The sequence below is a fragment of the Schistocerca gregaria genome, chromosome 5, assembly GCF_023897955.1.
Source record: "Schistocerca gregaria isolate iqSchGreg1 chromosome 5, iqSchGreg1.2, whole genome shotgun sequence".
NCBI lineage: Eukaryota > Metazoa > Arthropoda > Insecta > Orthoptera > Acrididae > Schistocerca > Schistocerca gregaria.
Window position 1 is genome coordinate 330,727,067 of NC_064924.1, and position 23,407 is coordinate 330,750,473.

The following is a 23,407-nucleotide window of genomic DNA, read 5'->3' on the forward strand; positions in this document are numbered from 1 at the left end:
TGGAAAGGATGGCAACTGTCAAAATGTAAGCGCTGTTGTTTGTTGGTACTTTTAATGTGGACAGAAGTGAGTAGCTGGCCTGTGGTGAGGATGTGCTCAACATTAAGGAAAAGTAGCAAGGGATTCGGAATAGGACCATTTGAAATTTAATAGGGGGAAGGTATTCAGAGATTCCAGGAATTTTAGCAGGTCAGCCTCACTATGGGTCCATATGGTAAAGATGTCACCAATGTATCTAAACCAAACCAGGAGCTGAAGATATATAGACAGCAAGAAAGCACTCTCCAAGTGACCCATGATTGTTATAGGAAGGAGTCATTCTGGTTCCTATGGCCATACCTCTGATTTGTTTGTGTGTCTGCAACTCAAAGGTGAAGTAGTTGTTGGTAAGTATAAAGATGATTAAGGTGAGTAGGAAGGATGTCATAGGTTTGGAATCAGGTGGGCGCTGACTGAGGAAATGTCCAGCAGCAGAACAGGCCATGTATGTGAGGGATGTTGGTAGATAGAAGGAAGAGGCATCAATGGCGACAAGCAAGGTGTGTGGTGGGAATGGGGAGGGCACGAATTTCAGACAATCTAGGAAATTGTTGGTATCTTTGATGTAGGAGGGGAGTCTTTGTACTATGGGTTGCAGGTGTTGATCAACTAAGGCAGGTATAAGTTCAGTGGGTAATTTGGAGCCAGCAACTATAGGACGGCCAGGATGATTGGGTTTGTAGATCTTTGGAAGAAGGTAAAAGGTGGGGGTGCATGGTTTGGGTGGGGTGAGAAATTCTTTCGATTGAAGTGTTAGTTGTTATGAGGGGGCTTGAGGTTTTAAGGAAAGACTGCAAGTCAGTTTGAATCGCAGGGATGGGATCTGATGGCAGATATTGTATGTATAGGTGTCGGACAGATGGCGTAGACCTTTGTTAATATAGTCTACTCCTTTCAATCAAGTACTACACAGGTAGATCCATTGTCTGCTGGGAGAACAATGATAGTCAACAGCTTTTAGAGGACATAGAGCCTGGAGTTCTGTAGAGCGCAGGTTAGGGTCATGTTGTAGGGACCTGGGGAAGGGTTGTGAAGCATCTACATCCACATCCATACTCCGCAAGCCACCTGACGGTGTGTGGCGGAGGGTACCCTGAGTACCTCTATCGGTTCTCCCTTCTATTCCAGTCTCATATTGTACGTGGAACGAAAGATTGTCGGTATGCTTCTGTGTGGGCTCTAATCTCTCTGATTTTATCCTCATGGTCTCTTCGCGAGATATACTTAGGAGAGAGCAATATATTGCTTGACTCTTCGGTGAAGGTATGTTCTCGAAACTTTTAACAAAAGCCAGTACCGGGCTACTGAGAGTCTCTCCTGCAGAGTCTTCCACTGGAGTTTATCTATCATCTCCGTAACGCTTTCGTGATTACTAAATGATCCTGTAACGAAGCGCGCTGCTCTCCGTTGGATCTTCTCTATCTCTTCTGTCAACCCTATCTGGTGCGGATCCCACACTGCTGAGCAGTATTCAAGCAGTGGGCGAACAAGCGTACTGTAACCTACTTCCTTTGTTGTCGGATTGCATTTTCTTAGGATTCTTCCAATGAATCTGTCTGGCATCTGCTTTATCGATGATCAACTTTATATGATCATTCCAGTTTAAATCACTCCTAATGCGTACTCCCAGATAATTTATGGAATTAACTGCTTCCAGTTGCTGACCTGCTATTTTGTAGCTAAATGATAAGGGACTTATCTTTCTATGTATTCGCATCACATTACACTTGTCTACATTGAGATTAAATTGCCATTCCGTGCACCATGCATCAATTCGCTGCAGATCCTCCTGCATTTCAGTACAATTTTCCATTGTTGCAACCTATCGATACACCACAGCATTGTCTGCAAAAAGCCTCAGTGAACTTCCGATGTCATCCACCAGGTCATTTATGTATATTGTGAATAGCAATAGCGTATTGTGAATAGCACACCTGAAATCACTCTTACTTCGGAAGACTTCTCTCCATTGAGAATGACATGCTGCGTTCTGTTATCTAGAAACTCCTCAATCCAATCGCACAATTGATCTGATAGTCTGTGTGCCCTTACTTTGTTCATTAAACGACTGTGGGGAACTGTGTCAAACGCCTTGCGGAAGTCAAGAAACACGGCATCTACCTGTGGACCCGTGTCTATGGCCCTCTGAGTCTCGTGGACGAATAGTGCGAGCTGGGTTTCACACGACCGTCTTTTTCGAAACCCATGCTGATTCCTACAGAGTAGATTTCTAGTCTCCAGAAAAGACATTATACTCGAACATAATACGTGTTCCAAAATTCTACAACTGATCGACGTTAGAGATATAGGTCTATAGTTCTGCACATCTGTTCGACGTCCCTTCTTGAAAACGGGGATGACCTGTGCTCTTTTCCAATCCTTTGGAATGCTTTGCTCTTCTAGAGACCTACGGTACACCGCTACAAGAAGGGGGGCAAGTTCCTTCGCGTACCCTGTGTAAAATCGAACTGGTATCTCATCAGGACCAGCGGCCTTTCCTCTTTTGAGCGATTTTAATTGTTTCTCTATCCCTCTGTCGTCTATTTCGATATCTACCATTTTGTCAACTGTCCGACAATCTAGAGAAGGAAGCACAGTGCAGTCTTCCTCTGTGAAACAGCTTTGGAAGAAGACATTTAGTATTTCGGCCTTTAGTCTATCATCCTCTGTTTCAGTACCATTTTGGTCACAGAGTGTCTGGACATTTTGTTTTGATCCACCTACCGCTTTGACATAGGACCAAAATTTCTTAGGATTTTCTGCCAAGTCAGTACATAGAACTTCACTTTCGAATTCATTGAAAGCCTCTCGCATAGCCCTCCTCACACTACATTTCGCTTCGCGTAATTTTTGTTTGTCTGCAAGGCTTTGGCTATGTTTATGTTTGCTGTGAAGTTCCCTTTGCTTCCGCAGCAGTTTTCTAACTCGGTTGTTGTACCACGGTGGCTCTTTCCCATCCTCTACGATCTTGGCACATACTCATCTAACGCATATTGTATGATGGTTTTGAACTTTGTCCACTGATCCTCAACACTATCTGTACCTCAATGCTGGATATGATGAATACTTGGAAGGCCTATAAGGGATTCCACTACAGGCCAATAAAATTGCTACACCATGAAGAAATGCAGATGATAAACAGGTATTCATTAGACAAATATATTATACCAGAACTGACATGTGATTACATTTTCACACAATTTGGGTGCATAGATATTGACAAACCAATGCTCAGAACAACCATCTCTGACCATAACAATGGCCTTGATACACCTGGGCATTGAGTCAAACAGAGCTTGGATGGCATGTACAGGTACAGCTGACCATGCAGCTTCAACATGATACCACAGTTCATCAAGAGTAGTGATTGGCATATTGTAACGAGCCAGTTGCTCGGCCACCATTGACCAGATGTTTTCAGTTGGTGAGAGATCTGTAGAATGTGCTGGCCAGGGCAGCAGTCGAACATTTTCTGTATTCAGAAAGGCTCGTACAGGACCTGCAGCATGCGGTCGTGCATTATCCTGCTGAAATGTAGGGTTTCGCAGGGATCGAATAAAGGGTAGAGCCACGGGTCGTAACACATCTGAAATGTAACATGCACTGTTCAAAGTGCCGCCAATGCGAATAAGAGGTGACAGAGACGTGTAACAAATGGCACCCCATACCATCACACCAGGTGATACGCCAGTATGGCGATGACGAATACATGCTTCCAATGTGCGTTCACTGCGATGTCGCCAAACATGGATGCGACCGTCATGATGCCTTAAACAGAACCGGGATTCATCTGCAAAAATGACTTTTTGCCATTCATTCACTGAGGTTCGTCATTGAGTACACCATCGCAGGTGCTCCTGTCTGTGATGCAGCGTCAAGGGCAACCGCAGTCATGGTCTCCAAGCTGATAGTCCATGCTGCTGCAAACATTGTCGATCTGTTTGTGCAGATGGTTGTTGTCTTGCAAACGTCTCCATCTGTTGACTCAGGGATCAAGAAGTAGCTGCGTGATCCATTACAGCCATGCAAATAAAATGCCTGTTATCTCGACTGCTAGTGATACGAGGCCGTTGGGATCCAGCACTGCATTCCGTATTATCCTCCTGAACCCACCAATTCCATATTCTGCTAACAGTCATTGGATCTCAACCATTGCGAGCATCTACCATCTCCTTGACAACTTGCACATCAAGAAAATTTAATATTGCTACCTACCTTCTGCTCCATGGTAAACTGGATCTTCAGATTAATTCTATTGAGATGCTTGTGAAAATGAACTAGTTCCTCTCTGTCATGCCTCCACAAAACAAATATATCATCTGCGCACTGGAACCAAATATTCCTTGTTGTCCATTTGCAATGCCAACTTCACCGAGCAAGGTGGTGCAGTGGTTAGCACACTGGACTTGCATTCGGGAGGACGGCGGTTCAATCGCGTCTCCGGCCATCCTGATTTAGGTTTTCCCTGATTTCCCTAAATCGTTTCAGGCCAATGCCTGGATGGTTCCTTTGAAAGGGCACGGCCGATTTCCTTCCCAATCTTTCCCTAACCCGAGCTTGCGCTCCGTCTCTAATGACCTCGTTGTCGACGGGACGTTAAACACTAACCACCACCACCACCACCAATGCCAACTTCTCAAATTTTCCCATAGAGAAATTCGCTATAACTCTCTCAAGCGCCCCCCCCCCCCCCACCCTCCCCCCCAATAGCCATGCCAACCATCTGTTCATAGAACTCATCATTCCATTTGAAATATATGGTTGTGGGGCAATATTTAAACAGTTCTGCTGCATAAGAAGGAAAAATCCAATTCAGCTGACTATGCCATTTAAATTACTAATAAAATGTGCCAAATTCATGATATATGAATCCAGATGGCCCACAAATGATTGTAATGTTGTTGTACAGAATTTAGCAATTGAATAGTTGGGTGAACTAGTAACACTCACTATAGGTCTTAGAGGATCATGTTCTTTGTGCACCTTTTCAACCCATAAAGTTTTGTTGGCAGTGAAAATGAATTGAACAGGACTTTTCTCAACACACTATTTGAAAGGACTTTTTTTTTTTTTATCATCCACGTAACAGCTGTACAAACTTTGTCAGTGGCGTCATCACTCAGTTTCCTATATGTCTGCTGATCCAGTAAGTCATTAATCTTAAAATGATAGTCATTCACATTCAGAACAACTGTTGCATTTCCCTTGTCAGTGGGAGAATGATAATATTGTCATCCTCATTCAGGCTTTCTACAGCATGCCTCTCACCTCTAGTTAAATTACTTTTTGGAGGCATTGCACGAGCCTGTACTCTTACGGCTTCTATAAGGATTTCATCAGCAGTAACCATGCCCCCACTAAGAATGCCTACTTCTAAACTGGCTATTATTTCTTCTGTGAGCACAGCTCATGGACTAGTGTCAACATTTGCACCAATTCTAAGTGCAGATCAACAGATAATGACTGTCCTGATAAATTGTTAATTGTGCAGCAGGTGTCCAAATGGCGAATTGTCTGATTAGGTTGCAAATTATCAGATTCCTTCTTCTGTCTGACTGACACTGTCAATATACACTTCCTAACAGTATCATGCAATAGTCTATTAATTATACATCTACATCTACATGACTACTCTGCAATTCACATTTAAGTGCTTGGCAGAGGGTTCATCGAACCACAATCATACTATCTCTCTACTATTGCACTCCCGAACAGCGAGCGGGAAAAACGAACACCTAAACCTTTCTGTTCGAGCTCTGATTTCTCTTATTTTATTTTGATGATCATTCCTACCTATGTAGGTTGGGCTCAACAAAATATTTTCGCATTCGGAAGAGAAAGTTGGTGACTGAAATTTCGTAAAAAGGTCTCGCCGCGACGAAAAACGTCTATGCTTTAATGACTTCCATCCCAACTCATGTATCATATCTGCCACACTCTCCCCCCTATAACGTGATAATACAAAACGAGCTGCCCTTTTTTGCACCCTTTCGATGTCCTCCGTCAATCCCACCTGGTAAGGATCCCACACCGCGCAGCAATATTCTAACAGAGGACGAACGAGTGTAGTGTAAGCTGTCTCTTTAGTGGACTTGTTGCATCTTCTAAGTGTCCTGCCAATGAAACGCAACCTTTGGCTCGCCTTCCCGACAATATTATCTATGTGGTCCTTCCAACTGAAGTTGTTCGTAATTTTAACACCCAGGTACTTAGTTGAATTGACAGCCTCGAGAATTGTACTATTTATCGAGTAATCGAATTCCAACGGATTTCTTTTGGAACTCATGTGGATCATCTCACACTTTTCGTTATTTAGCGTCAACTGCCACCTGACACACCATACAGAAATCTTTTCTAAATCGCTTTGCAACTGATACTGGTCTTCGGATGACCTTACTAGACGGTAAATTACAGCATCATCTGTGAACAATCTAAGAGAACTGCTCAGATTGTCACCCAGGTCATTTATATAGATCAATAACAGCAGAGGTCCCAGGACACTTCCCTGGGGAACACCTGATATCACTTCAGTTTTACTCGATGATTTGCCGTCTATTACTACGAACTGCGACCTTCCTGACAGGAAATCACGAATCCAGTCGCACAACTGAGACGATACCCCATAGCTCCGCAGCTTGATTAGAAGTCGCTTGTGAGGAACGGTGTCAAAAGCTTTCCGGAAATCTAGAAATACGGAATCAACTTGAGATCCCCTGTCGATAGCGGCCATTACTTCGTGCGAATAAAGAGCTAGCTGCGTTGCACAAGAGCGATGTTTTCTGAAGCCATGCTGATTACGTGTCAATAGATCGTTCCCTTCGAGGTGATTCATAATGTTTGAATACAGTATATGCTCCAAAACCCTACTGCAAACCGACATCAATGATATAGGTCTGTAGTTAAATGGATTACTCCTACTACCCTTCTTGAACACTGGTGCGACCTGCGCAATTTTCCAATCTGTAGGTACGATCTATCGGTGAGTGAGCGGTTGTATATAAGTGCTAAGTAGGGAGCTATAGTATCAGCGTAATCTGAAAGGAACCTAATCGGTATACAATCTGGACCTGAAGACTTGCCCGTATCAAGCGATTTGAGTTGCTTCGCAACCTCTAAGGTATCTACTTCTAAGAAACTCATGCTAGCAGATGTTCGTGTTTCAAATTCTGGAATATTCCATTTGTCTTCCCTGGTGAAGGAATTTCGGAAAACTGTGTTAAATAACTCCGCTTTAGCGGCACAGTTGTCGATAACAGTACCATCGGCACTGCGCAGCGAAGGTATTGACTGCGTCTTGCCGCTTGTGTACTTTACATATGACCAGAATTTCTTTGGATTTTCTACCAAATTTCGAGACAATGTTTCGTTGTGGAACCTATTAAAGGCATCTCGCATCGAAGTACGTGCCAAATTTCGCGCGTCTGTAAATTGTAGCCCATCTTCGGGATTTCGCGTTCTTCTGAACTTCGCATGCTTTTTCCGTTGCCTCTGCAACAGCGTTCAGACCTTTTTTGTGTACCACGGGGGATCCGTTCCATCTCTTACCAATTTATGAGGTATGAATATCTCAATTGCTGTTGCTACTGTATCTTTGAATTTGAGCCACATCTCGTCTACATTCGCATAGTCAGTTCGGAAGGAATGGAAATTGTCTTTTAGGAAGGCTTCTAGTGGCACTTTATCCGCTTTTTTAAATAAAATTATTTTGCGTTTGTTTCTGATGGATTTGGAAGAAACGGTATTGAGCCTAGCTACAATGACCTTGTGTTCACTAATCCCTGTATCAGTCATGATACTCTCTATCAGCTCTGGATTGTTTGTGGCTAAGAGGTCAAGTGTGTTTTCGCAACCATTTACAATTCACGTGGGTTCGTGGACTAACTGCTCAAAATAATTTTCGGAGAATGCATTTAGGACAATCTCGGAAGACGTTTTCTGCCTACCACCGATTTTGAACAAGTATTTTTGCCAACATACCGAGGGTAGGTTGAAGTCCCCACCGACTATAGCCGTATGAGTGGGGTATTTATTTGTTACGGGACTCAAACTTTCTCTGAACTGTTCCGCAACTGTATCATCGGAGTCTGGGGGTCGGTAGAAGGAGCCAATTATTAACTTAATTCGGCTGTTAAGTATAACCTCCACCCACACCAACCGTACCTGTCAGGATTGTGGAAGTGCCTTCCACCCCAACGTCCTGTGTTCACCACCTCCTGCTTGTGTCAACTGCGGACAGAAATATTCACCTTGCTCATCAGACTGCGCGGTTTATCAAAAAAGAATGGAAGATTATGGAGTATAAGACCTCGGACAGGCTCACTTACACAGAGGCTCAATGCAAGTACGACCGACTTCACCCTGTGCACATTTCATCGACATTTGCTGCAGCAGCTTCGATGTCGCTGTCCCTGGCAATGAGCCCCCAAGTTCAGCCGCTTTTTGGGGGCCCCTCCAGCCTGGCCATCTATTCGTGCCCCTCCAGGTAGTGCCCGCCTCCTCTGGCTCCCCTCGCGCGGAAGGGATTGCTTGGTGCCGCCCCCCCCCCCCCTTCCATGGTTACTGCCCCTCCTGATGTCAGCCATGACCTGAGGGCCGTAGGGATTCCAGGTCTTCGTCGGTCCATGTGACTGGGTCGGAAAAGCCCACCCAGCCTGATAAACTGAAGGACAAACAGGACCCTACCAAAAAGAAGAAAAAACAAAAGCAGAAGGACATAGACAGAAAAGGAGTTCACCACTGCACTTGAAGATAAGGTGAAGCATCTACTGTCCCCTCAGGAGCTAGATGTTGCTCAACCCGCAGCTGCTATGGAAGTTGATCAGGCTACTTTGCAATTGGTGGTGACGAGTGCTTCTCAGGTGTAACCTATACCCCCCCCCCCCCCCCCCCCCAGGTTCTTTCATGGTCTTCACACCATTATTCTTCAGTGGTATTGCCGTCGTCTTTTCCACCACCTTGCTGAATTCAAACAGCTTTTGTGTCACTTGTCTGGCCCTACAGGAAACCTGGTTTCCTGTTCAGCGGACCCCCTCCCTCTGTGGCTACACGGGTTACTGAGAGAATCACGTAGAATACGACAGGTTGTCTGTGTTTATGTTCTTCCCACTGTTCCTAGTGCCCCAGTGCCACTTCACACGGCTCTTGAGGCTGTGGCTGTGGCTGTTAGAATCCGGGCAGGAATGGAGCTTACCACCTGTTCCCTCTTGCTGACCTAGCTGCCTTGTTCGACCATCTCCCCCCACCATTCCTCTTTGTGTGTGTGTGTGTGTGTGTGTGTGTGTGTGTGTGTGTGTGTGTGTGTGTGTGTGTGTTTTGACAGTATTATGAAAATCGTACATTTCTACTCACCATATTGTGGAAGTGTGTAGAAAGATTATTGATTCCATGTTAATAAATACTTCTTATAGTGTTATGCTTGGTTTCCAAAGGCAGGAAATTCGATTAATACACCAAACCTCTCAAAGGTGGGAAAAATTAGGCCAGGTCTGGAACCACTGAGATGCAGATGCTCTGTGTTTTGTAATAACAATTTAGTTCACTGCTGCTGTGTGTCAGAACACTCTTTATTTTTTACAGATGCCTGAACCAAGATGGGTCATATCAATGGGAAGCTGTGCAAATGGTGGAGGTTACTATCACTATTCATATTCTGTTGTAAGGGGATGTGACAGAATTATCCCAGTGGACATTTATGTACCAGGTAAACATCCAATTTGAGCAAGAATAAATACCATTCTCTCTCTCTCTCTCTCTCTCTCTCTCTCTCTCTCTCTCTCTCTCTCTCTCTCTGTGTGTGTGTGTGTGTGTGTGTGTGTGTGTGTGTGGGGGGGGGGGGGGGGGGGGGGTGCGGACTGTAGAAAGCTGACGTAACAAAGGTAAATGTGGATGTAGGCAGTAATTGTCTGTTGTGTGTACTTGCCAGTTGGTTGTTTGGATCAGTGTCCTAAGATGGGTCAATGTAGATATGTGGTGGAAAGGCACTGCTGTTTTTATGTATGCCATAGAGACAATGAATGAAGTTGCCTGATTTGTTGTATCATGTGGGCTGTCTAGAAGGAACAGTCTACCAATTGCAACCATGTATTGCAGTTGTTGTAAAAAGATCCTGACAAGGACCAGAAGTGAGTGGTGGGCCTTGTCAATCACAGATGGTTTTGAACTTCACAGGAATTGCTGCTGTCAATGAATGTAGGCTCATCTCAATGAGTTTCTGAGCAAACCTTGCAAAAGAAACTGTCAGCAATGGACATTTGGTGTTGGATACCCCGAAAAAAGCCATAGCTTCCAGGGCACATAGAGATACACTCTTCTATGTTCCAAACAACACAGTAACTGATGGAAAGCATGTAGTGTGGTCAGATGAGTTAAAATTTTGTTTCTTTTCCAGTGATGCACGTTGTTGACTGCACCAACAGCTGTACGTAAGAAAGAGTTCTCGTTTACATCTGTACTCCACAAGCCGCTTTGTGGTTTATGAGTGCTCTTTGTATCACTGTCACCACCCCAAGCCCCCACCCAACTCCCTCTTCTGTTCCAGTCACACATTGTCTTTGGGATGAACGTTTTTTGGTAAGCCTTCTTGTGAAATCAGATCTCATTTCACCTTCATGGTTGTTTCATGTGATATACATGGAGGAAGTGATATATTGGTTGACTCTTGTATGAACATTTGCTCTCTGAATTTTAAGAGTAAACTACATTGTGAAACATCCTGGCAGATTAAAACTGTGTGCAGGACCGAGACTCGAACTCAGGAATTTTGCCTTTCGCAGGCAAGTGCTCTACCAACTGAGCTACCCAAGTATGACTCTCGCCCCATCTTCACAGCTTTACTTCCGCCAGTACCTCGTCTCTTACCTTCCAGACTTTACAGGAGCTCTCCTGGGAATGAGGTACTGGCAGAAGTAAAGCTGTGAGGACGGGGTATGAGTCGTGCTTGGGTAGCTCAGTTGGTAGAGCACTTGCCCGCGAGAGGCAAAGGTCCTGAGTTCGAGTCTCGGTCTGGCACACAGTTTTAATCTGCCAGGAAGTTTCATATCAGCGCACACTCTGCTGCAGAGTGAAAATCTGTTTCTGGAAACAACATTGTGATGCACAACGCCTCTTGTAGTGTGTGTTACTGAAGCTTCATGAGCATCACCTTGAAGCTTTCACACTTACTAAATGAAACTGTGATGCAATGCAAGCCATCTTTTTGAATCTATTGTGCTTCGTCTAGCAATCATACGTTGTGAAAACCAAACTATGCCTGAACAAGGAGTTTTGTAAGCTATCTCCTTCATGGATGGATTACATTCCTGATGAGTCTTCCCAATGAATCTGTCTGGCACCTGCCATCCCTGTGACTAATTTTGTGTGGCTGTTCAACTTTTTATCACTCATTATGCATACTCAGACATTTAATGGCTGTGACTATATTTGTATGTTGAGAGTCAACTGCCAATACCTACACGAAATGTCAATCTTCTGCAGGTCCTGTATTGCACTATAATTTTCTAAAATTTGCAACTTCTTTCTACATTACAGCATTATCAGAAAAAACCACTTGGAACCTCAGATGTTATCACTAGGTCACTTAAATGCACTGATTGATGTGAAAAACACAGCACATAATAAATTCTGTGTAATTATGTATTTAATCAAGCTGTAGCGCATTATCCTTTGTTTTGAGATGGTGTATGTTAATGGGGTTTGGGAAAAAACAATGAAATGTTGATTGTTTATTCCAGTAGCTTTAAGTGTTTTTCCCTGTGCAAATTGATTTTTTTCCCACTCTTCTAACACTTATTGTCGTATCTTGTACTGTTCCCCTTTAAATCATGTGTGTTTATAAGATCTTTCTGTGATTATCATAATCAGCTGTCTCGAAGGCATGTGGTGTTAAACATGAAGATGATGCAAAAGCTGTTGCTTTGCTGGAGGATGGATGGAGCATGCATTATATTACAAAAATGTTAGAACTACACATTCCATGATTTCCAAAACTGTAATAAGGTATAGGCAGACTGGAAACTATGCAAAGAAACCACGATAAAGCTTGAAGAGCCACATCACCAATAAATGCCCACTTCTTACAACTTAAGTCTCTACGACTATCACACTTCCTGCAAGTACAAAATTGATTCCGCCAAGTTCAAGGGGGTCAATGTTAGTGAAAGAACTGTTTGAAGAAGATTTGAAGGAGCCAACATTCCCACCAGAAGACCTGCTACAGGTCAAGAATTCACCAGAGAGCATTGCACAACTGAATAGTGTTTCATAAGGAAATATTGTGGCTGGAGAGTAGAGCAATGGAAGCAAGTGTTGTTCACAGAGTCATGATTTGACCTGGAATCACCTGACACTAAAGAACAGAGAAGGTCTGCTGAAAGGCATTCCCTAACATGTTTCATCCTGGATGCCTTTCAAGGTCGTTCTGTGATGATGTGGACAGGAATCAGTATGAGTGCAAGGATAGATTTGGTCTTAATGGACCATGGGGGTGACACAGCATATTAGTATTTGAAGGAAATCCTTTTGGGGCATGTTGTGGCTATTGCTCCATTTATTGGTGATAACTTTTCACTAATGCATGACAGTGCACGCCCACGTGTTATGAGAATTGTGTTAAGAGTTTTTTCGATAAAGCATAGTTTATACATGGCATGCTCAAAGACCTGAGTTGAATCTTATTGATTGTATATTGGACTGGCCAGAGACGAGGATCTGTCATAGACTCTACATGACCTATTGGAGGCTCTCCTGAAAGAATGGGAGGTGATTCTTAAAGAGGCTTCGCAGCATTAATCAGGAGCGTGTCCGAAATGTTGGATGCCGTGTTTGGTGAAAGAGGTAAAATACAAAGAGAGATCTGAGAACTGCTGTGTAGAAAACCAAAACAGAAGTGCATTACCTTCATGAGCATCCTCAAAATTTGCTTGTAGCATAAATCCACTTTTGTTATTTCTATGTCTCTTGCGTAATTTGTTTATAATAGGTTTCTTGTCATTAGGCACTTACATTGGTATGTTACAAAATATTGATTAGTGTTGTGTGAGAATGCAGGCTTTCTCGGCGAATCTTGATGATAAAATCTTCTCCGGTTGACAGCAGAGTCAATGTGTTGTTTTCCAGCAACATTTCAGCAAATTTCTTACTTGCCATGTTCAGGTGAAGTGTTTAGTTAATGTCTCTTCCAAATCTTTATAGCCGCTGGACCACGGGCTTCTTTTGTCGGAGGCAGACACTTCTCAGATGTTCAGAGATGCGTTGTATCGTGACCATTGGCCGCCCTGCGTATGGGACGAATGCCAGACCTTTGTTGTTCTCTTCTTCCTGAAGGTCCTTCTCTTTCTTCTTCTTTCCCATCTTGAGAGTGCGTCTAATGTGCGTTTTGGTGTATCCATTCTTATGGAAGGTTGTCTTCAGGTGCTGAATCTCAGTAGATAAACTGTCCTTGTCGCATATGTCACGAGCTCTGCGGACAAGAGTAGTGAGCACAGATTTCCGTTGTGCTGGGTGATAGCAGCTGTTGGTGTTTATGTACAGGTCTGTGTGTGTTTTCTTTCGGTAGATGGTAGACTGAGCTACCGAAACAGGCCGCACTGAGACGAGATGCCAGGACCCAACGCCTGCTGCTGCTGCTGCTGCTCCTGCTGCTCCCCCCCCCTCCCCCCCCCCCTCTCACCCACTCACCACGCGCCGCTGCGCCAATTCCGCTCGTGCCTCATTGGCCCACCCGGCTCCAAGGATGCAGAGAAGCCTGTGGTCCAATGGCTATAAAGATCCGGATGAGACACGAACTCAACACTTCGCCTGAAGATGGCAAGTAAGAAACTTGCTTAAACGTTACTGGAAAACAACACATTGACTTGGCTGTCAACCCGAGAAGATTTTATCATTGAGATTCGCCGAGACATCCTGCATTCTCATATAACACACCTCTACAGGGAGGACATATATTGCAGTATCAAATCATTGCAAAACTTCGGGTCAAGAAGGCGTTCTTGCAATGCTGTCGGGACAAGTACGTACTGCCGCAGTTCACACACCTGTGACATCCTATCCATATGGCAAGAACCAAACGCATCCTCCAATGTGCCAGCTCAGCACTGGTGAGGGAGAAAAAACCATCTTCCATCCTCCAGCAAAAATCAGAAATATGCTGGGCTCAATGAAGGACAACTTGGGTCTAAGAACACTGGGTGTCTGCAGTATTTCCTGTGAATGTGGGAAACAATATATCGCACAGACACAGTGTTGCATAACACAACGCATCTCTGAACATCTGAGAAGAGAGCGAAAGGTTTCTGGGACTGTATTATTAAAGAGGCAGTGGAGATGCGGGTAACTGATAACCTGGTCAATCGGGATAGTGGCTTCCAACTCAGCAGTGCATGGAACACAACATTATCAAGAATGAGACGAGAGCACACTGATTGAGGCAGGTCGGTGTTAGCCTGTTAATTTGCAGAAACATGTGTAAAAAAAAATATGGGGACTGAAGTTCCCCCCTCCCTCCCTGTAGAAACTTTACAATTACAATGTCTTTTGCCTCACTTGCACCAGGCATTGGGGCATTTTTCAATTGTGACATGCCGGATAGAGAGTACTGCAGTTTAAATTTAATTGTATGAATGTGGTACCATAATTTCTAAGACTTTCCCGGTGATTTGTTGTCATCTTGTAGAATCGGGTGTACTGCCAGTGGTTGGAGTCTTCATCAGATGTTCCCTGAGGCTGGTTGATGAGCTGATTTTGCCTGGGCAGTGTGTGGCACACTCTATGCCGTCTGCACCCATTGCGGCTCTCTTTTGAGGTAGCGGACATCCCAAGGCATTCCATATTAGGTCCGCACCCGATAGGTGCAATCCTAGCACTATCGTGGTTCTGTTGAAGTTCTTGTGCTGTTCGTGACCGCGGTGAGTTTCTTTCGTGGCTGAGCCATTCTCCTGGCCTTCGAACCCAGTATGTGCCTGTGAGGTGCACTTCCTGCGGCATCCAGCTGCTGTTGGAGCTGCATGTTATGAAGGTCATCCTCAAAGGAGCTTGCTGCTGCCTGGTATTGCGTGTGCGGTTGTTCCGTTACTTACGCCCTTGGACGTCTGTAGTTCATTCCTGGAGGAGGGAACTTTCTTCCATTGTTTCTGTAGTAGTTCCAAAGCAGAATTCCACACAGTACTAAGCTAATATCCTGCTTCCCGGTTGATCAAGTTCTCTACCATCTTCATTTCAATCGATTCATTAATGACACTAGCCCAGGATTTTGGTTTTGTCATAATCCATGATGTGCTAAAGGTCAAGCAGTGTTCTGCTGTTGCAAATTTAGTTACCTGTTGTAGCCTGGTAAGTCTCTGGTGTTCTTTACATCTTATTTCGACTGTTCCAGTAGTTTGACCAATGTAAGACATCCCACATTCACATGGTATGAGGTAGACACCAGCTTTCCTTAACCCCAAATCATCCTTGACAGTTCCAAGGAGCGTCCTTATATTGCTATTGTGTTTTATCAAGATTCTGCTGATCTTGGCAGATATAGGTCCAGCATATGGTAGAAAGGCTACTTTCCTGGTCTGGTCTCCTTTCTGCTTCTCTCCTGTTGCCTCAGGTCATCTGGTGGGATGGAGTGCTTTGCGGATGTCCCTGGTGGAGTATCTGTTGTCTGTGAACACTCTTTGTAGATGTTCTAATTCTGCTGTCAGGCTGTCTGGGTCAGAGTGTGATTTGGCTCGGTTACGAGTGTTCTCCATGCTTCTGTTGTGGGTGTTGGCAGCTGTCAGCCTATAAATATAAGTCAGTGTGTTGGTTTCCTGTACACACTGTGGCCTAAGGTGCTGTCTGCCTTCCTCTTTACCAGGACATCGAGGAATGGGAGCTGACCATCACTCTCGAGTTCCATGGTGAACTTGATGTTGGAGTGTCTTGTGTTCAGATGGTTCAGGAACTCAACCAGTCTTTTCTTGCCCTGTGGCCAGATGACAAACGTGTCATCAACGTATCTGAAGAAACATGTGGGCTGGTAGGCAGCAGTTGTAACTGCCTCATCCTCAAATTTCTCCATAAATAGATTCACCACTACTGGAGAAACGGGGCTACCCATGACCACTCCTTCAATCTGCTCATAGAATTGGCCTCCATAAAGGATTTACATCGACGTTGTAGTGGTTAATAAAAAACAAAAAGAGAAGAAAGAAAATGTGGGAAGAAATGCTGAATAAAAAGGGGTTTTAAAATCGTTAATGACCGTGGAAAAAGGGAAAGAATGAAATGAATATCAGACTTCGTATTACAGAAAAGTTATTGGACTTAGTGATTCGGAAAAGCTTTTGTTGGAGTGGTCCTTGTGGCGTTTCTGAGCAACAGTCAAACCAATTTCCACTACAAAAATTATTTGAAAGAGAACAGAGAATAACATATGTGATTAACAGGTGGAAATGGCATAGATAAGAGTTCATCCTTTACCATGATAACATGTCTTCTCGCGTGCGGCGTCCAGGTCTTCAAAAATGTCCTCCTTCATTTGTGCGTGAACAGTAGTAGCGGCTCCAAAATTTTGCAGTAAATTTCATTGTCTACTAATGTACACAAGACAGTCTTGATGTTGAATGCAATGTATTTTATGCCCTCAGAATTACATACAAACTTCCCCAATGTGTCTGCACAGCAATAAGTTTTTACGTCTGCCTTCAGCTTCCGCTCTCGAGAGACAAGACAGATAGAAAACAAAAAGGGTTGCAATTTTCTCTGCCATCCAGCGCTCATACCACTGCAACGGTATAAGAGTGTAGCGTGGCAAAATTCAAAGTCCGCGTCATCACCCCCCCCCCCCCCCCCCCCCCTTGACTGTCACTGTAAAACATTTAGCGTGGCTGGCTAGCAAACAATATAATAGATATACCTAACTGTCATTACTTACTTCCTAAAGCTATATACTAAATACAATTGTTATAGTTTTGATCCCTTTTACAAAATTAATATATACACACACACACTTACATTGTTCGAGCAAGGTGCTCGCAAGCACAGCTAATGTTGTGTGCGTCCATCTACGGCAGCACTTAGTCTTTGCGCATGCTCAATAGCATCACTGAATTCCGCATGCGGCAGTTTCAAAATCTCTGTTATGACAGTCTTGCACAGTATTCACTTTCACATAGTGTTCATTACAAGTTGTTATTCCTGCATAAATGGCATGCTAAGTCAGGTGACACCATAAGATTGAGCATGTGCGTGATCCGAAGCAATGTCCATGTCTTCTGTTACGACACAACACTCCAGGTCCTTGTGCTTCTTCATGACTTGTTTCCGGGGCGTATACGGTCAATGTAGTTTTTAGCCTCCACATCACCTACAACAGATGCTGAGTTTTTTGTGTTCAAAGCATCTGAAGGCCGGCCAGGAATAACGGCATCGATGTTCACAAAGGTAGGTGTTTCATCACGTTGTTTACACTAGCCAACAAACGTTCATTTGCAGTGTGAAAATCCTCATTATCCTCGAAGTAAATTGCAGTTTATATTGGTTTACAAACAGTTATTCGGTTTATGCACCATAAGCTTCACAAATGTTGTCGTTTATAAGTAACACAGTTTGCCATATTTACATTTTAACAGTTCACTTTGTTAATTATGAAAAGTTTTAACACATATACAAATACATATAAATTTACAAAAGTCCCATTGGCTTTCTTTTATTGCGGTATTAAGTTTCTTTATTCACATTTGGGTGTGCCAAGGGCTATCAGACTTAATATTAAAAGCACAGGCTTTCCTTCATTTATAATTCAATTCTTTCTTTTGATTCCATATCTTGGCTAGTGGTTGACCAGGCTTGTAATGCCATAAATATTGATGTCTTTTTATTCATACCTGAATGTTTGCTGTCACACAATATATTCTTACATTCCATAAACAGACAATACCAAGCTGCAGGAGGTGGTAGGATAATGGAGAAAGAAAGATACACTGAAGGAAACTATTCTCTACCTATAAATTAACAAATCCTACAGCTACGACATAGAAAGAGAACATAATACATAATAATGTTTGCATCACCTTAAAGGGGTGTGTGAAATGAGGTGCTTACCATTTACCAAATCATGGGTAAATGTAAGTGTCCTTACGTCAAGTTTGTGTAGTGTAACATCATGACAGATTCTCTCTTTGCGTTCTGACTGTTCATATGAGTAAGTGTATTATACTTTAACAAATCCTTGCACGAGTCAATCACATATTTGCTCGGTACTTCCTTGATATCTCCACTTCATGTGGATACCGTCTATACAAATGGAAAATATATCTCACAGAGATGGTCTCTCTCATAATATATATTATATAATAATGTATCAAATTTCCTCTCAAGAGTTCAACCATGGACTTTCTTCTACTTTAGTGAAGGTTAAACATCATGTATGTGGTGTATATATATCATTTCTTTCTATAAAACATAAATAAAGAACATAGTATTATAATTGACAGTAAAATGTCTCTTTCACAGTGTTCATTGCTCGACATCGGTTGCACGGGTGATCACTGCTCCTTGCATAACGTGAAAAGTCAAATGTTGTCTTCTGTTCGCTTAAGTGGAGGTGTTGTATAAGTCGCAAAACAGCCTTAATAACTCTATCTTTTGCTTCCTCAGGGTTGTGTGTAAGTATAATAAGGGCTAACATCGCACTAAATTTCGTATACACAAATGTATTCACATTAGGGATGTGTAAAAACTATATTTGAACTTAAGTTCCTTAAAATATCATTCTCCTGTCTGGACACAAACTATAAATGTTTTCTTCCACACAGTGGCTTAACAAAACTTAACGAAATGTTACCAAGTTACACTTCTGAAATAAATTAAAGCTAATGTGTTTCCAAGTTCCATTCTTATTACACTTCTTTCAACAGCTGTAATCATCGTTATGTTCACTCTTCTTTTCTTGCATTCGTTCATTTTCAAGGGCACTGAAAATAGATTCATATTTAACGTTTGTTCTAACTCGTCCCAAATGTTTTCTTTCAAACTGAAATTCTTATGTAATCTTTAAGATGTTGACAATTTACTCACTCCTCTGGCCCTACATAGCACAATATTACCAAAACATATTCCTCATCAAACATTAATATATCACATACTTGGGGCCATTTGGCACTTCCATTCCCATAAAACTCTAATAATATTTTCCTCAAATAAGCTGTCTCCATCAACTACTTCAGTGACTTACCTTCTTATATTAACTTAAATATTAACTCATTCATACTGATCATTCAGTCTTACATTCTCATTCATTCTGCTACATCCCTATGTCATTACTCATCTCAATATCTATTATCTCCTGTCATTAGAGTGCCTTGAAATAACTTAATTGTTGATTCACCTTATAATTTACAATTAACAACAAATGTAACCTGCGTAGATCTCATTCCTATATGAATATCTTTTGTCATTCAGTAAGTGTACTCACCTGGGCTTACATTCTCTTCATAATTATGTGTAAAAGTGTAACTGCAGTATATAATTTCCATAAATTAACTTTTGCGTTCTTAGACTGTATAACTTAATGTTCGAGTATTCAATACAAATATTTAACATCTCGTTTTCACAGTGACTTGCTCATGTTCAAATTAGTTGTCATTATATTCTGTTGTTTTAGTGCACAAAGGGTTTTAAATGTTTGTGGGGATGCAGCCCCTCGGCTTGTGAGATAACCGGTATTCTAGGGAGTAATAATCTGGGTGAGATATGCTTGCTATTCTGAAAGGACCCGAATACAATAGCTGCCATTTTCTGTTCAGTTGTTGTAATTTTGTAGACTTGGGATGTGAACGCAAAAGAACAAGGCCATCAACCTGATAGGTTTGTTAAATCATGTTCTGCTGTCATTTTGTCGTCGTACCTGAGAAAACAAACCATCTCAGCCGTTGCGCTTGTGCAACACCTCACGATCGAAGCACGAGCGCTTAGCTCGGTCATCATCTGATGTGTTTGGCCGTGTTCATTGACCAGCTCCACTATGTTTACATTCCAGCTGATGGCACACCACATTTGTTATTGCTACTTCGTGGCGGGTTATGATTTGTCATGCTTGAATTTTGTGTGTTCCACATATTGTGTTTGTGATTTTCATTTTGCATTTAGTTACCATTTTGATATGGGTGATAATTATTGTTGTTGTTGTTGTTGTTATTCCACGAATTTCTGCAGTTGTTCTTAATGTCATACATATTTCTATTTGAATATGTTTCGCGCGCAGGCATAGTATTGTGTCACGGCATGGACGGATGGTTCCACCAACCACTGTCACTACAGGTCCTTTGGGGTGGGTGCTGATTTTGGTTAATAATATGAGTAAAATTTGAATGGCGTGAATTGCCTCTGTAAAGTACTTCCATTTGATCTAAGAAGTTTAAGAAAGTCTTAATGCCATTCTCCGGTACTCCTATTAATCTGTCTCGGTATGGAAAGGGTAAGTGGCTCTTAAAGTGTCAATTATCGCTGGCAAGTCGGCTGGTTTGGACCAGTACAGTGTCTTGTCTAGGTACCTCTCAAAGCATTGTCTTCATGTCTCTTTTTTAGGGTCATAGGTCTAGGAGTTGCACTCTTCTCTCATTTAGACTCTGTTGCTCATTCAGAATTCGTCCAAGAAGGCTTGTTCGAATAGTTCAAAAATAAGGCTCCGCCGTTTCATAGCAGCACACCACTTAGCTGCTCATCCTCTCATGAGATTGGTGACGTATCTGACTTTATCGACTTCTGACCAACTATGTGGAAAAACACCGTCAAATGATCTAATAAACACAATAGGGTGAACTTTGTGCTTGTCCTCACTGGAAAATGTATGGAAATACCCATGTCTTACAAACATGTCATCGGCCATGCCGGTTGGCATAACTGTATTTACGTGGTTTGTGTCACTTGCTACTCTAGGTGTCGTACCGTAATATTGCTCGTTTGGTGAAAAGAAAGTGGCACATTGTAATTTTGATTGGAAATAGGTAATTCCACAATAGGTGTTCTGTCTGTGTCATTAGCCATGGTTTTAGCTGTTCTGTCGTTCCCTGACGATGCGTTTGCACCTATCGCCAAACACGGCTCAACATTGTCTCGTCTTTAACATGTGTCTTTGTTTTTTGAAAGTATGTCCTGTGTAATAGTTTCAAGTTTTTTTTGTCCAGAGTCGTCACACAATTTACATTCATGTACAATTCTTTCGGCCATGTTGGTGTCGTTTAGTGACGTGAGGTCCGGTCGGTCTTCTAATTTTTCTATCTTTTCTTTGAGATAGGTTTGTTCAAGAACTACCATTGTGAGCTTTTGGGTAATATTTCCCACTTCTTCAGTCAGCTTTTCTTGGGTGGAGCTAGCTGAAGTGTGGGCCTGAGCTAACTCTTCCACATGAGTGTTCACTTCCTGCTGCACATTAACTATTTGAGTTAACTGATTCTCACATCGGGTGATATTGTTTTTTTGTTTCATGTGTGAATGTAACCAAAGTTTCTTCCTGTTTAGTGACTCGGTTGGACAATGTCTCAAATCGATGGCTGAGCTGTGTTTTTTAATTTTGTCATCTGTTTTGTCGTTTGTTCAAACTTTTCGGTCATAGTACGGTTTAATACTTCAAATTTTTTATAGCTTTTATCTAGCCTTTATTTAAAGTCCTGACCAAGTGCATCCAGTTTTGCATCAATTTTCTGTCTAATGTCTTGTTTCATGTCTGCAAATAACTCTAACAGTCGGTCCAGTTTGTCAGTCTCCTGTGTCCGACTTCTCACATTGCTGAATTTAAATCATATTCGGTTCTGACATTGATGTTAACAATGGCGCTGACAGTCTAGTCTTGCGTCCATTCCACATTTTGTCATTTAAAGTCACCATCTGTGTATTATCACAAATGTTGTGAGTTTGAGGCAAAATCATTGCAATGATCTGTGAACTCGTCCATAGAGGGAAACGCGGACTTTCTTGTTGGTTAAAACGATGAATATAGTTCACTTAACTCATCTGCCGAAACTATCTATACCTTACCACATTCCATTGTAAGAAGATGTATAATCGTAAGTAAAAAGGGAATAATATAAGTCTGATTAGTAAAGATTTGACTCAAATTTAGGTTGAAATATTTTCTCGTCAATGTAAATGATTGCTCTATTGCAAACAATGGTTGAGAAAGATGCAGCAGGGCGGACAAAATTTTTCGCAACAAATGACTGTTTGGCGGTCAGATTCATGATCGTCATATGCAGCTATAACAATACAGGATGTGTGGAAACGGAAAAATGGATTCTGCAGTTGGCTATTGAATGTTTGAATAAAACATAATTGTGTGACTTACCATTAAATTTTCTGTCCTGCAGCGGCTGGTCAATCACTTCTGCGTAAATCGTATCCATCAAAATATAGATTTTCGTAATACATCTCCATCGGATAATCACCAAAAGGTCTCAAAATAACAGTTTTGCATCAATCATGTTAACATGAAAAGAAAAGCAGATTGAATTAGTTACAAAAATTCTTTACAATATTGTTGTATAATCATTTGCTTAGGGACAATAAAGTTGGTCTTTTAGTTACCCTTTATACTTCAGCATTTTTGGATATTCTCTGTAGGGAAAAAATACGAATTAAAGTTTCAAATTTGCTCAAAAACGAAACATGCGAAAATTGCGTCCTGTCACGGTCGTCAGTTCTAGTGGTTAAAAGAAAGAGAGAGAGAGAGAGAGAGAGAGAGAGAGGACAAGAAAGAAAATGTGGGAAGAAATGCTGAATAAAAAGGGGTTTTAAAATCGTTAATGACCGTGGAAAATGGGAAAGAATGAAATGCAAATCAGACTTCGTATTACAGAAAAGTTATCGGACTTAGTGATTCGGAAAAGCTTTTGTTGGAGTTGTCCTTGTGGCGTTTCTGAGCAAAAGTCAAACCAATTTCCACTACAAAAATTATTTGAAAGAGAACAGAGAGTAACAAATGTGATTAACAGGTGGAAATGGCATAGATAAGAGTTCATCCTTTGCCATGATAACATGTCTTCTCGCGTGCGGCGTCCAGGTCTTCAAAAATCTCCTCCTTAATTTCTGCGTGAGAAGTAGTAGGGGCTCCAAAATTTTGCAGTAAATTTCATTGTCTAGGAATTACTAATGCATACAAAACCATCTTGATGTTGAATGCAATGTATTTTACCCCCCCCCCCCCCCCCCCCCTCTGCAATACATACAAACTTCCACAATACGTCTGCACATCAATAAGTTTTTATGTCTGCCTTCAGCTTCCGCTCTCGAGAGACAAAAGATAGATAGAAAACAAAAAGGGTTACAATTTTCTCTACCGTCGAGCGCTCATACCGCTGCGATGGTATAATTTATATTTGAGGGAACGAGTGTAGCACGGCAAAATTCGCAG

General features: G+C 42.2%; 1 protein-coding gene across 1 annotated transcript in view; it reads left to right on the top strand.

The window, feature by feature from the left end:
- Positions 1 to 23,407, top strand: part of LOC126272016 (NADH-quinone oxidoreductase subunit B 2-like) — a 62,697-nt gene that overhangs the window by 34,042 nt on the left and 5,248 nt on the right. Inside the window, exon 5 of the mRNA XM_049974510.1 lies at positions 9,616 to 9,739. Coding sequence (XP_049830467.1) covers positions 9,616 to 9,739 — 124 coding nt within the window. The remainder of the gene's footprint in view (positions 1 to 9,615; positions 9,740 to 23,407) is intronic.